This window comes from Equus caballus, unplaced genomic scaffold, assembly GCF_041296265.1.
Source record: "Equus caballus isolate H_3958 breed thoroughbred unplaced genomic scaffold, TB-T2T haplotype2-0000448, whole genome shotgun sequence".
Taxonomy (NCBI): domain Eukaryota; kingdom Metazoa; phylum Chordata; class Mammalia; order Perissodactyla; family Equidae; genus Equus; species Equus caballus.
The window spans coordinates 285642-298170 of NW_027221892.1; the positions used below are offsets into that span (position 1 = coordinate 285642).

The 12529-nt window shown below is 60.5% G+C and overlaps 1 protein-coding gene across 1 annotated transcript; it reads right to left on the reverse strand.

The window, feature by feature from the left end:
• Nucleotides 1–1730: 1730 nt before the first annotated feature.
• Nucleotides 1731–11727, reverse strand: LOC138922062 (ral guanine nucleotide dissociation stimulator-like). The gene is made up of 14 exons (XM_070258900.1): nucleotides 11529–11727; nucleotides 10974–11090; nucleotides 9919–10109; nucleotides 8354–8466; nucleotides 7859–8220; nucleotides 6861–7076; nucleotides 6398–6501; nucleotides 5854–5920; nucleotides 4270–4323; nucleotides 3777–3851; nucleotides 3180–3212; nucleotides 2693–2814; nucleotides 2383–2486; nucleotides 1731–2057 (listed from the first exon to the last, which is right to left on the reverse strand). Exons 1-14 carry the CDS (start codon nucleotides 11661–11663, stop codon nucleotides 1900–1902), a joined length of 1851 nt encoding a protein of 616 aa, XP_070115001.1. The 5' UTR covers nucleotides 11664–11727; the 3' UTR covers nucleotides 1731–1899.
• Nucleotides 11728–12529: the final 802 nt, after the last annotated feature.

A 12529-nucleotide genomic window follows, 5' to 3' on the forward strand; every position in this document is an offset into this window, starting at 1 on the left:
AGGAGCCTCACGGCCCTGTGAGGGAAACCCCTTGGACACGGTGTCTTCCTCCTGGGCCTGGACTAGCCTTGGGACTTGGCACTTCTCTTTCTCTGTGGCGGGAAGGTACAGCCGGCTCCGGCTTCCATTTAGAAAGTCACCTTCCTGGATGGCTGTGCCATACCAAGAAGGGCCTGGGCTGCTGGGAACCAGCATTTCTCCTCAGCTGCTGGCCGTACTGAGGAGGCCTCCCTGGCAGGGTTCACGCTGCTGTGTGTCTGGGTGACACTTGCAGCCATCAGAAAGGAGGGGAGAACTCAGAAGGGCCAAGCACTTCCTGTGGTCCTAGTCTTACAGGGTCTTTCCCGGGGTGGGGGGGGGGGGGGCGTTCAAAATGCCAGGTGGTAACCCTCTAGCTCCTGGTCACCGGGTGGGTTCTTGGAGTGAGCTCGGAGCAGTGTCTGCTCACCACCAGACTGGAACCATTTAAGTGTTTTAATTTTGTCAGGCTGTGTTTACCCGTCATCCGTTTGCTTGCGTTCCCTGCTGGACCCCTCAACCACCCTCCTCTCACGACTCATCTCTGAAAGCTTCCAACGGGAAAGGTTCACACCCACACCATAAACGGAGCATAAGGCTGGGCAAGAGAACACAGCCCTCCGAGGGGCTGCATGGTTTATAGGCTCAGGTCCTCCTGCCCCGTTAGGATGAGTCAGAAACAACATGCCTGAGTGTGTGAACAGGTGATTGCCTGAGACCACACACCTCAGAACCACAGGGGCCCAGATGTCACCCTGGGCAGCGAGGGAGAGTATAGGTCATTCTTTGGCCAGGATTAGGGTATCTAATGTTTGCAAAGCAGACTCCACCCGTGATCCGTCAGACCCTGCCAGGGAGGAGTGGCCACGAGGTACGGGACAGAGAGGCCGAGGCATTCGAGGGAATTTCTGCCCTTCCAAGAATTGCAGAAGGAAGTGCACGGAGGCAGGAAATCCTGGTGGACAAGGAGCAGTGATGCGTCGGGAAGGATGCCCAGATGTAGCCTTCAAAGCTGCATCACAGATCTGTCCCCCTGGATACCAAACTTGCAGGGAAAGGAATTCAGAGCCGTGGACCAGGATCCCAGAGGATTCCAATCCAGGTGAAGGGTGAACATGGAGCCCCCAGAGGGGCCGGGGGAGGGAGGGTCCTGCCTGCCCTTAGTCCATCTGCACATGACCTTCTCCGGCCTTGACCCTCCACATGCACGTTTTGAGCTTTTACATCGTTCTCTGCACTTAGAGCTGCTGCTGTCCAGAGCCTCATTAGAAAACGACAAGTTCCTAACATCTGGTGAAGAGGAACCTCCACAAGAGAAGCCGAAAACGTGGCCTCTCCTCCAAAGGGGTGGAAAAGCAGCCACTGTCCTGGGGCAGGTCGTGGTGCTGGCCCGTGCCATTTTAAAGACACCCGCATTCCAGTGGTTGTTGCTCTGCCTGTGAAAGTACCTCCACCCTCTAAATGCCAGGAGCTCTGGGTGCTGTCTCTGCTCCTGGCCCACGTGAACCACACTGAAATGAAGCCGTCCTCTGAGTAAGGGGGGGCGCGGAGGTGTCCCTCAGTATCCAGGGAGGGGCCTGGCCCTTCTCCCTTCTCTCACATACAATAAGCCGAGACCCTGCAAGATTTCTTCATTCCAGGAGGAACGCGAGAGTCTGTGTCTCCTTGACACGAGCACAGGAGGGGAAAGAACCAGACCGTGACTCGCAGGCTGGAACAGAAACAGGATTTTAACATCAAATTCAAAACTAGTACTAACTATTAACACGAAAGAAATACGGCCCCTTCCCAAGTGGTAAACAGGCGCTGGGGTGGAGCTGCCAGGCCTGTGGGGTGGGGTCGTCCCCTCCCTCTTGGGCTCCAGGGCTCCCAGGAAAAGGCTTAGAATGTTCTTCTCCCCATCAGCATGGGAGGAGCCGGCCTGGGGCCCCGCGTGTTTCCCAGCCGCGTCCCCGCCGCTGAAGAGCAGGCTGCACTCGAGCTGTTGGAAGGACCGGGATCTGCCACTGTTGCTGGGTTCTGCGTCAGGGGTCTGGTGACTGAAGAGAAGACACTGATGATTGGGGGGGTCACACCAGTATCCCAGCCCAACACCTCAGCCCCACTGCATTCTGCTCCAAACCTTGTCCTGAGTGTTCAGTCAACACTACCCCATTGTCCCTGACATGGGAGCTGGCATTTCGCTTCACCCATTTCACAGAAGAGGAAGCTGAGTCCCACAAAGGTCAAGGGAATTGTCCCTCACAGGCCTGGTCAGCAGTGGAGCTGGGATCCCCGTGCCGGCTGTCCATCTCCCTAGGCCCGTGCTTAGCCCGAAGCTTTCCGGAGCCCCTGGCTTCAGTCCCTGCCTGTCTGGACACTCACCGAGCCCTGAGCTGAGAGACGCGCGGTTCTTCTTGGGCAGGAAAAACCGGCGCATCTTGCCGGCCCTCTCCTGTGGGGGCTCCAGGTGGCAGGACAGGCTGTAGCTAAAGGACAGAGGGGACTTTTCAGCTACCGGGAGCCACACCTCAGGTGACCCTCCCAGAGACGGCCAGCAGTTGGAGTCCCAGGGCCCCACGGGTGACCATGCGACAAGCCCCGGGACTGACCCGGAAGCCACGGGCACGGGCTCCCTGGAGCTGGCCATCAGAGAGAGTCCGCCTTGCCCTCACCAACTCCTGCCCCGCCTCACCTCTCATCCTCGCTGAGGGGCTCCATGGCCTCGAACCAGGCCCCAAATCGCTCCTCAGCCTCAATGTGGTAAAGATGGACTGCCTCCTGGAGCAGGAAGATCTGCTCGGTGACTTTGAATTCCTGGGAGAAAGGACATGATGCAGACGGGGCCTGGGTGGGGGACCGTGCTGGGGACTCAGACAGGTGAGAAGAGGGTCAAGGAGCTGGTCTGGGGTCTTGGCCCACATGGGAACCCTCCTTCCCTCCAATTCCGTGCAGGACTTGCTCGTTCTCACAGTTGGCTTGAAATAGCTCCTCCTGCAGGAAGGTGTCCTTGGTGCCAGCCCCTTCCCCCACGCACCAATGGGACGGCTTTCCCAGCTCTGGGTGCCGAACTCTCCCAAGAAAAGCAAGGCCCAAGGCATCGGGCCAGAGAAGGTCTTCCCCGGAGGAGTCTCTGATTGCCACAGCCCCACCCTCCGCACGGGGAGGCCACAGCTGCTCACCTCACTCCTTTTCTCAAAATTGATCTCATTTCCCTGGAAGGCAGAGAGCCAAAGCCCATGAGCAACAGCCCCCTTAGCCCATAGCTAGCCCCCGTCTCCACCCTTTCTCAGGTTGCACTACCAGCAGGGTCGACCAGGGAGCAGGCGCTACCAGAAACGGGAATGGGTCCCGGGCAAGACTCTGAGCTCCAGAGCAAGGAGGCCACGGGGCTATGGCTCAGGGACATTCTAAGACAGCCCTCTCTGACAGACAGACAGACTGAGGCCTCAGGCAGGAAGGGATGCTCAGCCACTCGTGTGCTTCCTGCCTTGGAGGGGCCTGGCTTCACTCCCTGCAGGGGCGGGGCCTGAGGGAGAGGCTGAGTCCAGCTCAGACACACCCTCCAGCAGCTCCGCAGTCAGGCAGCCTGGACTGGCGGCTCACCTGGATCCTATATTCACTCATCACTAAGATGGCCATGACACCCAGCTCCCGGGGTGGCTGTGAGGCCCTCACGAGAGGACTCTGCCAAGGGTTGTGAGCTCAGGCCTCAGTGCAAGTCTCTCCTCCCAAATCTCCGAATCCTGATCCCCAGCCCCACCTCCAGGCTCACTCACCTCCAGGTAATCCTCCATGTTGGTGTCCAGCAGCAGTAGGTAATTGAGGAATGTGCCAAGGAAGGGGATGAGCCCCTGTGCCAGCGGGGTGGAGACGGTGATGAGATCCCGCTCTCAGGAGCCGTCAAAGACCTCTCCTCCACTCCTCACCCCAGCCTCCTGCCCAGCCCAAGCTACCCACCTAGGCGGCCTCCCCCCAATTTCCTCCTCTTCTCTCCTCCAGGAACCCCAAACTCCTCCAGGCACCTCCCAGCAGCCGGCTCTGGCAAAACCCAGGGTACGTGGTCCCCGCCCCTCCCTGTCCCAAATCCGTTGTGCGCCCATCCGTTCCAGGCCTCCTCCTGGTCACTTCCAATGCAGGCATTTCAGGTCTGTGGCACCAGGAGCAGGGCTGGAGGAGAAAGGCTCCCTCTCTGCTGGTAGAGACCTCCGGCTAGGAAGGGGAGTCCCCTCTCCTGCGACTCCTGGGCCCCTCCTCCACAGGCACCCTTACCTTCTGGGCACCTGTGGGGCCCGTCTCCAGGCTGGTCAACATAGAGGTCGCCTCCTGCCAGGGTGTTGACAGGGCCAGTGAGCCGACGCTCCCCTCCAAGTGTCCTCCCAGACCCCTCCCAGATCGGGGACCCTGGACATGTGGCCCCAGTCACCTGGTGCCCCTGCGGCTCCCGCCTCCAGGGTGCTCTGATTCCAGAGCCATCCCAGCTCCAACACTCACTCCTGTGTGACCTTGGGCCCGCCCAGGCCTCCCTGAACCTGTTACCTCGTCTGGAAGGTTTGACGAACTCTGTCTGCCTCCCACAGTCTCCTGAGGCCCAAGCGTCATCTGACCGTCATCACTGCTCTCCGCTCAAGCCTGCCTTTGGAGCCAGGTCCAAGCTCCCCACATTCCTCCCCACCCTTGAGCCTCGGCACCCACTGTGAGGCCTGCACCACGGCTCATCTCCCTCTGGCTCCCAGATGAGGAGACCAAGGCCCACACAGGGGCAGGGACTTGCTCAGGGGGCCCCAGAGGAGAGGCTGCTCCCCCTCCCAGCCACAGGCCCTGTCTCCTCTGCCTTCACACCACCCTCTGCCCAGCCGCTGACCACAGTGCTGTCCTCGGGACTCTCAGGCTGTGTTCGGGCCCCCAGCTGGGCCGAGCCACGGATGGAGGGAGATGAGGTGTCTCAGGAGGCCTGGTCAAGTGGCTTCTGCCAGCCCCAACGCCCAGGAGTCTCTGATCCCAGGCCGAGGCCAAGGCCTTGCTAAAGCCCTCAGCTCCCTAGGATCCCCTCAGGGAGTTCCCCTGCACAGAATTCTTTCTTCATCCGCTCAGGATGGGGACCCCGAATGCCACGTCTGACTAGCAGGGGAGGGGGCGACCAGGGCACTGCGGGGTGGCATTTCCTTTCTGTTTTACGAGGAAACTTCTGACGTCTGGGCGGGAAGGATCCCTGAAGAAGCCATCAGTTCCCTGGGCACTTGCCCTTGCCCTCCGGGGCACATGTCATCGCCAACAAGGACCTGGGTGAGCATCCCACTGGGACTGTCTGCAGCGCCCACTTTAGGGGCCAGAGTGGGGAGTCACCGAGGGGACACAGATCTGTCCCAGGTCCAGTGTCCGTCCCAAGGCTGGGAAGCCCCTGAGTGCCCCTGGCCCGTGGGATCCGGCAGTGCCCATCCCTCAGGCAGGCAGGGTGCCCTTCTTGAGAGGCACAGTGAAGACAGAAGGAGCAGTGGGGCCCTGGCTTCCTGAGCACAGACTGGGCTGACTTCGGAAGAAAGGAAGCCCGCCCACTCGCTCCAGCCAGTGGCCAGGAGGAAGATGCAGGGCAGCTGATGGAGCAGCATGGAAGCCAGACACCGGCACCTTCTGCCAGGTCCTCAGCCTCCTGGAACAGTCCAGCCCGCACCATTCTATCCCATGCCCCTGGCCTCCTGTCCCAAACTGCCCCCACCTGCCCATGGAGCTAGCACATCCCTCTTCCTGTCCATCTTTTCCTGACCAACTTCACGTGACAGGAGAACCAAAGCTCATCCTGCCGGGTCCCCTCCCCTCTCGCTCCCCCTCCTTCCAGATGTGCAGCCTCCGTCTTACCTTCACCAGCTGCCTCCTGCTCACCCACTGGTCTTTGATGAACCTCTTCAACTTTCGAGAGCTCTTCCTGAGGGGAGAGGAAAGGAGGAAAGAAAACCCGGGGCGGTTGAAGGCGAAATGCCTTTGGCTGAGAACCCGGAAGGTTCAAAGGGCCTGGGGCCTGGACGAGGGTTTTCCCCGGGTTCTTCGGAGCTCTGAGGTCACCGTGGGACTCGGGTGGAGGCTCTCCTGCGGTCACCTGGGGCCTCCATTCCCACTCCGACTGAGCACATTGTTTCTAACAGCGTTGGTTGCCGATGAGGGCTCCGTTGCTGCGAAGTACACCCTTGGAAATCTCCAGTGTGGCTCAATCCAGGATGTGACAAGGGGGGAGCCACTGCCTAGGGTCTCAGAGAGTCTCAGAGACCCGAGCAAGGAGGCCAGTCCCCATCCCTAGGGTCCGCTGCCTCCCAGATGGTCCTAGCTGAATGAGGGGTCCATGGCAGTCGCACGGGGGATGTCTGGTCCGCCCTGGTGGTGCTTGGATGGAGCACGGCCTACCCACCTGGCAACTCGTCCCCATGTCTTTTGCAGACGGCTGATGGAGGGGCTCTGCAGAGCAGACACGATGGCACGCAGGGACGCATAATTTCCAAGGACTCGGCACTCCTGAGGAAGGGAAGGGAATGAGCTGCGACGGCGGGCTGGAGCCCTGCTTCCTCTGGCTTGTGTCCCCTCGTGGGCTTCTGCTGTCCTGGATGAGGCAGATGCCCAGGGAAGCGAGGGAGGGCACACCTGGGAGCTGATGAGTAACGCTCGCGGGCAGGAAGATTTTAGCTCAACCCAGGGCGGGAAGGGAGCTTCCCACCACTGGGACCAGCACTCAAGGTCAGCAGGCCCTTGGCAGCAAGGGGCCTAGGACTTTGCCGAGGCCCAGACCACCGACTTCAAGGCTGAAAGCTGCGAGAGGAGAAGGGGCAGTCCCCCTGACTCCAGGGAGGGGCTCCCTGGGCCCTGCCGCTACTGACCTTGGCCACCTGAATCCACAGCTCGACGACTCTGGCCCTGTCCTGGGCCGTCATGCTGAGGTCCCCAAGGCACGTCGTGATGACGCAGCCGGACACGTGAAGAAACTGGTTGATAGTGGCCCGAACCGTGGGAGCCAGGTACTCCTTGCTCCCATTGGGCCGCTGGCACCACACAAAACCCAGGCAGTGGCGGGGCTCCACCTTCTTGAACAGCTCCTGGGGAGGATGGGGACTGTCACCTGACCCTGCCACACCCGAGCTCAGAGTCTGCAGGCCCCCGCAGCCCCAGGCAGGAGGCACTGGTCAGCTGCAGCTCAGGAACCTGAGGAGGTGGCCTGAAGCTTCTGGGAGTCTCTGGGTTTTGTCTGTGTCCGCTGAGGCCGCCCAGCGCAGGATGACCGAGGACCCAATAGGGGCGGGGAAGAGAAGTCCCATTGGCTCGCAGCCCAGTCTTGCTTCCCCCAAGCACCAGAACACGGCTCACACCTGCCCATCTCAAGGGGCATCTTCCACCCGTTCTCATCACCCCCTGGTCCCACTCCCCTTTCAGCTGCACGTTCCCCCGAGGCAGCAACAACCATGGGCTTTGTTTGCCTGTCTTCCATGTCGGTAAGGACGCACTAGGTGTCTAATAAGTACGGAGGCTGTTGAGGCCTCCTGGGCCGATGGGTGAGTGACCCAGGACTTGGCAGCACTCCAGTGAGCTTCCCTCCCCCACCAGAGGGCTATTCTCTGCCCCGCTTCCTCTCTGTTCGACCTCATCCATCCGCACAGCCACTCTGCCCAGCAGGTGCCCGCCCTTGGTGTGCTCTCTACTGTCCATGTGGGGACAGCAAGGACTTGGGGGCCAGAAGGTGGCCCAGGTCACCCGGTGGGTGAGTGGGGGAGCTGTGACTTGCACCCACATCGTTGGATTGCGGCTGAGGGAACAGGAGGTCTGGGGCAGCTGATGGCCCACCAAGGCGGGCCCCACCTAGCCCAAGAGCCCCGCTGCTCACCGCATCCATCCGGGTCAGCTGCTCGGCCACCAGCTTCGGAGGGAAGTCCAGCAGCTTAGGCCTCTCCTCTCTCAGCTCGGCGCTCGCTTCTGCGGTGACTTCGGCAGCTGGAGGCAGAGATCGTCCAAAAGTCAATGGCGCATCTTGCTCCAGCTCAGAAGCTGGCACTGGGGCTGAAGCTGATGGCGCTCGCTCCGGCCCTGGAGAGGCCGATGGAGGTGAGGCTGCTGGAGGTGAGGCTGCTGGTGGTGAGGCCGCCTCCAGCTCCGGCGCGGACGGTGGAACTACAGCTGGAGCTGCCTCTGGCCCCGGAGCTGGCCCTTGCTCTGGCTCTAGAGCCGGCAGGAGCTCTGGAACTGGCGCTGCAGCGGGAGAAAGAGAAAGTTTCACCTACGTACCCGACTTTACAAGACAGGAGAGACTCCGCTGTCTTGAAGGGAACCCCAGCCCGTGAACCCCACCGCAGACAGTCTTCCCAGACTGCTGTGCCCTCACCTTCCAGCTCTGCCCTCCTGGGCCCCAGATGTTGCAGCTGGACCTGGGGAAGGTAGGCAGGGCCTCCCAGGTGCGACCCAGGCCAGATGACACGCAGAGAGGCCAGCCGCATCCTGAAAGAGGGAAAGGGCGTGGGCTCCCAGAAATCCTGCATTGGGTCCAGCCAGGTTCCCACCATAGAAGACGCGGTACTGGGCGGAAGCAGTTGGGCCACAGAGCCAGAGGCCTGGCCGTCGCTTCCACACTGTCCTCCCAAGGCACCCTGCTTTGGGTCTGGGCCCTGTGCCTGCCCCTTTCCACCAGGGGGGAGTCCCACCCCGGCGCTGACTCCTGTGTGGCCATCCTGGCAGTGGCAGGCCTGCTCATCCAGCAGGTGGAACACGGGGTTTGTGTGAGTCTCTTCTTCCCACTGCCACTCTTCTCGCAAAGAGGCTGGACACAGTCCAGCCCAGCCCTCCACGCCCTTGTGCAAGTGGACTGAGGACTGAGGCCGATGTGTGAGCGGCTCGCTAACACCCCTTCTCTTCTGGGCCTGCTGGTGGTGGTCAGAAGGGGTGGATATGGAGAAGGGGAAGCGGAGGGAGACGGGACTGTGGTGGGGATGGGTCGCCAGGGAACAGCTCAAGCCAGCCTCCCCTCTGGTTCCCAGGGGCTCTGGGACCCCACCCACAGCTCTCTTTCACTCCTATCCCCTTGCAGTAGAAGCCATCAGACCTCAGCCCTCCCAGAGGAATCAAAAGATGAGTGAGATCAGAGTTGTGCCGGGCCCGCCCCAGCCACAGTCCTCTGTCCTCTTGTTCTCCCCCAGCCCTGTTCTGTGGAGACAGGAGGCCCTCGTCTGGCACTCAAAGAACACTCAGGTCTTTAGTTGGCGCTGGGGTCCATCATGCATGAGAACGTGGGAAGAGGCCTCCAGTCGTAAAGGAGCATAGGAGGGCATCCCCTGGGACAGGCGGGGGACAGGATCTGTGGATGATATGGTGTGTGACTATCTGAGTCTCAGGCTGCTGCGGGGGTCCAGGGGCTGTGTCTGCTTCATTCACTGCGTTGTGCCAAGTGTCTCTAAAGCTCCCGCATGTCACAGGTGCTTAATATACAGTGTTCTCGAATGAACTCCAACCAGAAGCATCCCCGGTAGCTGAGTGGGCCTGGGGCCCCTCTGCGGCCCCGGAGACCCCTCCTTGGCTACTCCAAGGACCCGCCCCACGACCAGCTGGATGGAATCCCACACTCCCTGCCAGAGTGCTTTCCGTGTGCCTTTGCAAACTCAGAAAGGCCCCATCCCAGCGATGGGGGAGCAGACTGCTCTTCATCGGGGAGAGGGAAAGAATAACCAGGAACAACCACGGCACGTCTCTCAGCCCCTTCTGTAGAGCCAGGCCCCAGGGAAGCACCTGCCGTGGCTCATCCCATTCGTGCCCACCAGAACCCGATGAAGTTTATCCTCTCCCACTCCACTTTGCAGAGGAGCAATCGAAGCTCAGAGAGATGGAGGGCCGTTTCCAAGACACACAGCTGGCAGTGGGCAGAGTCACCACTGTGCTGAGGAGGGGCTGGGCACTCACGTAGCAAGTAGGTGGTCCAGGACCCCGTGGGAGGTGAGGACAGCCGCGCAGTCAAACACGATGGTGGTGACGTTGGCCATGTTTCGAGGCGCCAAGGCTGGTCCTATGGACGGCGGCAGCCTCTCCAGCAGGCCTGCCTGGAGGGCCCGCATCCTGCAGGCCTCATTCCGCTGCCCGAGTGACTCTCCGCGCTGGGTGAGATGAGGAAGGACACAGAGTCACCAGCACCAGCGTGAACCTCCAGGAAGTCAAGGTCTGGAGGTCCCCCAGGAACTGTGAGCCCCTCAGGGATGTGTGCAGAGGAGGGACAGGATTGCCCACAGCCAACCGGTTTCCAGGCTTGAAAAGTCCAATTTGAGTTTGGGCGGGGGGAGGATTATACGATGAGTTCCTCAGGACACTTGGCTGGCTTGGCAAGGACAGACCGCCCCGCACCAAAGCGTGCATTAAGAGCACTGACCAGCGAATCCAACACAAACATCCCCATTCTAGAGATGAGAGGACGGAAGCTTCGGGCTGCCAAGTGGCTGCTCAGGGTCCTGTGGGTCGGAACTGAGAACCGCCCTAAGCCAGGGCTGCAGGACTCCCCCGCTCCCCCACCTGAGGCTTCATGTGCTCCTGACATGAAGGGAAATGTCTGGTGGGAACCTCAGCCCTCCCCAGTCGGGAGACAGTGCACGGGCAGACAGACGCTGTGAGGATCTGGCTGACTACAAGAAAGGACGCTGGTTTTTCTTTCTTTTACACGAAAGGGAGGTTTGAGACCCTCGTTACAGAGGTTTCAGATTCAGAAAATGGCAGATTTCAAAGATGCCCCTGGCCGAGTGTGAAGCGCAAACATCAGTGTTTTGTCTACTCCGCCTAGGGTTAGGAAAGAGCGACTTCCCACCCTCCTAGGTAGCTGGTGAGGAGGCGTGGAAGTCCAGATTCCTTTGGGACTGGGCCCTTGGGACACTCCAGTGGGAAAGCCCTGGGCGGGTCCAGGGGAGGGCTCCAGATTTGACTCTGGATTGTGGACACACCCCGGTGATCTCAGGGCCCCGGGTGTCACTCACTCTCCCCTCAGTCCAGCCCCGGGCAAGGTCGGTGGTCTGCTGCACTTGCCCCCTGTCCAGGGAGATGGAGCCGTAGGACCCATGCGCCAGCTCCTGGACCATCTCCTGGGTGGAGCTCTGCAAAGACAGCGTCCGGTGGCCGCGGCGGCAGGTAGCAGGGGCCTGCCTGCACTTGCCCACAGGGGGAAAACTCTCCCGCACACCGAGCACAGACAGAGGGGCATCCGCATAGACCTCCAGACAGGGAGCGAATGAGATGACACCTCACGGGCTTGGGATTCACCTACGGGTAGGGCGGCTTGGCTCCCAGCACTCACCTTCCATCCTGCCAGCCACCACCCGGGATATGAACACGACATACCGCCAGGCTTCCAAGCCCTAACCGTCTGCTCCCGTCCAGGGTAGCTCCACGCTCATCCCTGCCTTCCGTCACTCCATGCCCGCCAACACACACACACAATAAGGGTCAAGGGGTGTGGGGCTGCCCGCATGGGAGGGTGGGATCACACTTGTGGCCTGACCCGGAGTGGCCCGCCCTGGGCTGCCTTGTGTTACCTGAGGGTTCCTTCTTCCGAATGGCCTGAGGTCTTGGAGGTGCGGTCTCAGCCAATGTCGACAGCGCTGGAGAAGACTGTCATTGTTGGCTCTCTGTGCGCCAGAGCCTCGCAAAGAGGGGATACACGAACACATCCTCCTGTGTCGAGTGTCTCTGGTCAAATGGGCTATGTGTACAAAATGGCTGCCTGGTGACCAGAGTTCTAAGCTCTGTTGGGGTCGGTCGCCAAGGAAGTGAGGTCATGTCTCCAAGGTTCCAGGATGGGGGGCCCTTCCCTCCATCAGACCCACCCAAAGCCCCCTCGGGGCTGTTGACCGCTCACCCTCCTTGCCCGTGTCATCTCCCGAGCTGTACAGAAAGTTCCATCACAGCCCTCCCCACAGCTCCTTGGGATCGGAACCAGCGCCCCAGCTTTGAAGAGAGAGCGCCCAGTTCGGATCTCCTTTTTCCTAGCAGTTCTGTGTCCTGGAAAAGCCACTGTGCCTCTCAGGGCCTCCCCAGTCTCCCAACCTGCACGATGGGATGGCGCTAGAAACACATTCCCAGGGACGTCTTCGGGTGGACATGTGATAACGCCTCCCATATCTGGGAGGTGGTGCCGCCTGGGTCTGGTCCCCGAACTTAGAGGTGGAAGAATTACAAGAAGGGGTGGATGCAGTCGGGAATACCTCTCCAAACAGGCCTGGATTCCAGCCGTGTGATTTGGGAAAAGTCCCTGCCCCTTGGGGGCTCCTTGTCAGGTCTGCACCTTCAAGGGTTGGAAGTTCGAGGAAATTCAGATATTGTCATTCACTAGCATTCAACCTTTCCCAGTCTCCTGTTGGCCTTAGAACCAGACCCAAGCGCCTCATTGTCGGCCTATGTGGTGGGCAGCCTCCACCAAGGCTCCCAGCGCTCCCTCCCTCCTGCTGTGCACATCCTTGTGGAACCACTACATCCTGAGTAACTGGTTTCTGAGCAATAGAATACAGCCCAGCTGATGGAATGTCACATCCAAGTT

Bases quoted from the DNA above. Each gene is read 5' to 3' on its own strand.
- LOC138922062 (XM_070258900.1), bottom strand. From the start codon at position 11,663: ATGTGTTCGTGTATCCCCTCTTTGCGAGGCTCTGGCGCACAGAGAGCC. The intron at 4,324-5,853 runs GTAAGACGGAGG...ACACCCTGGCAG, and splicing joins GCAGGAGGCAGCTGGTGAAG to GAGGCGACCTCTATGTTGAC. The intron at 3,852-4,269 runs GTAAGGGTGCCT...CCGCTGGCACAG, and splicing joins GCCCCACAGGTGCCCAGAAG to GGGCTCATCCCCTTCCTTGG.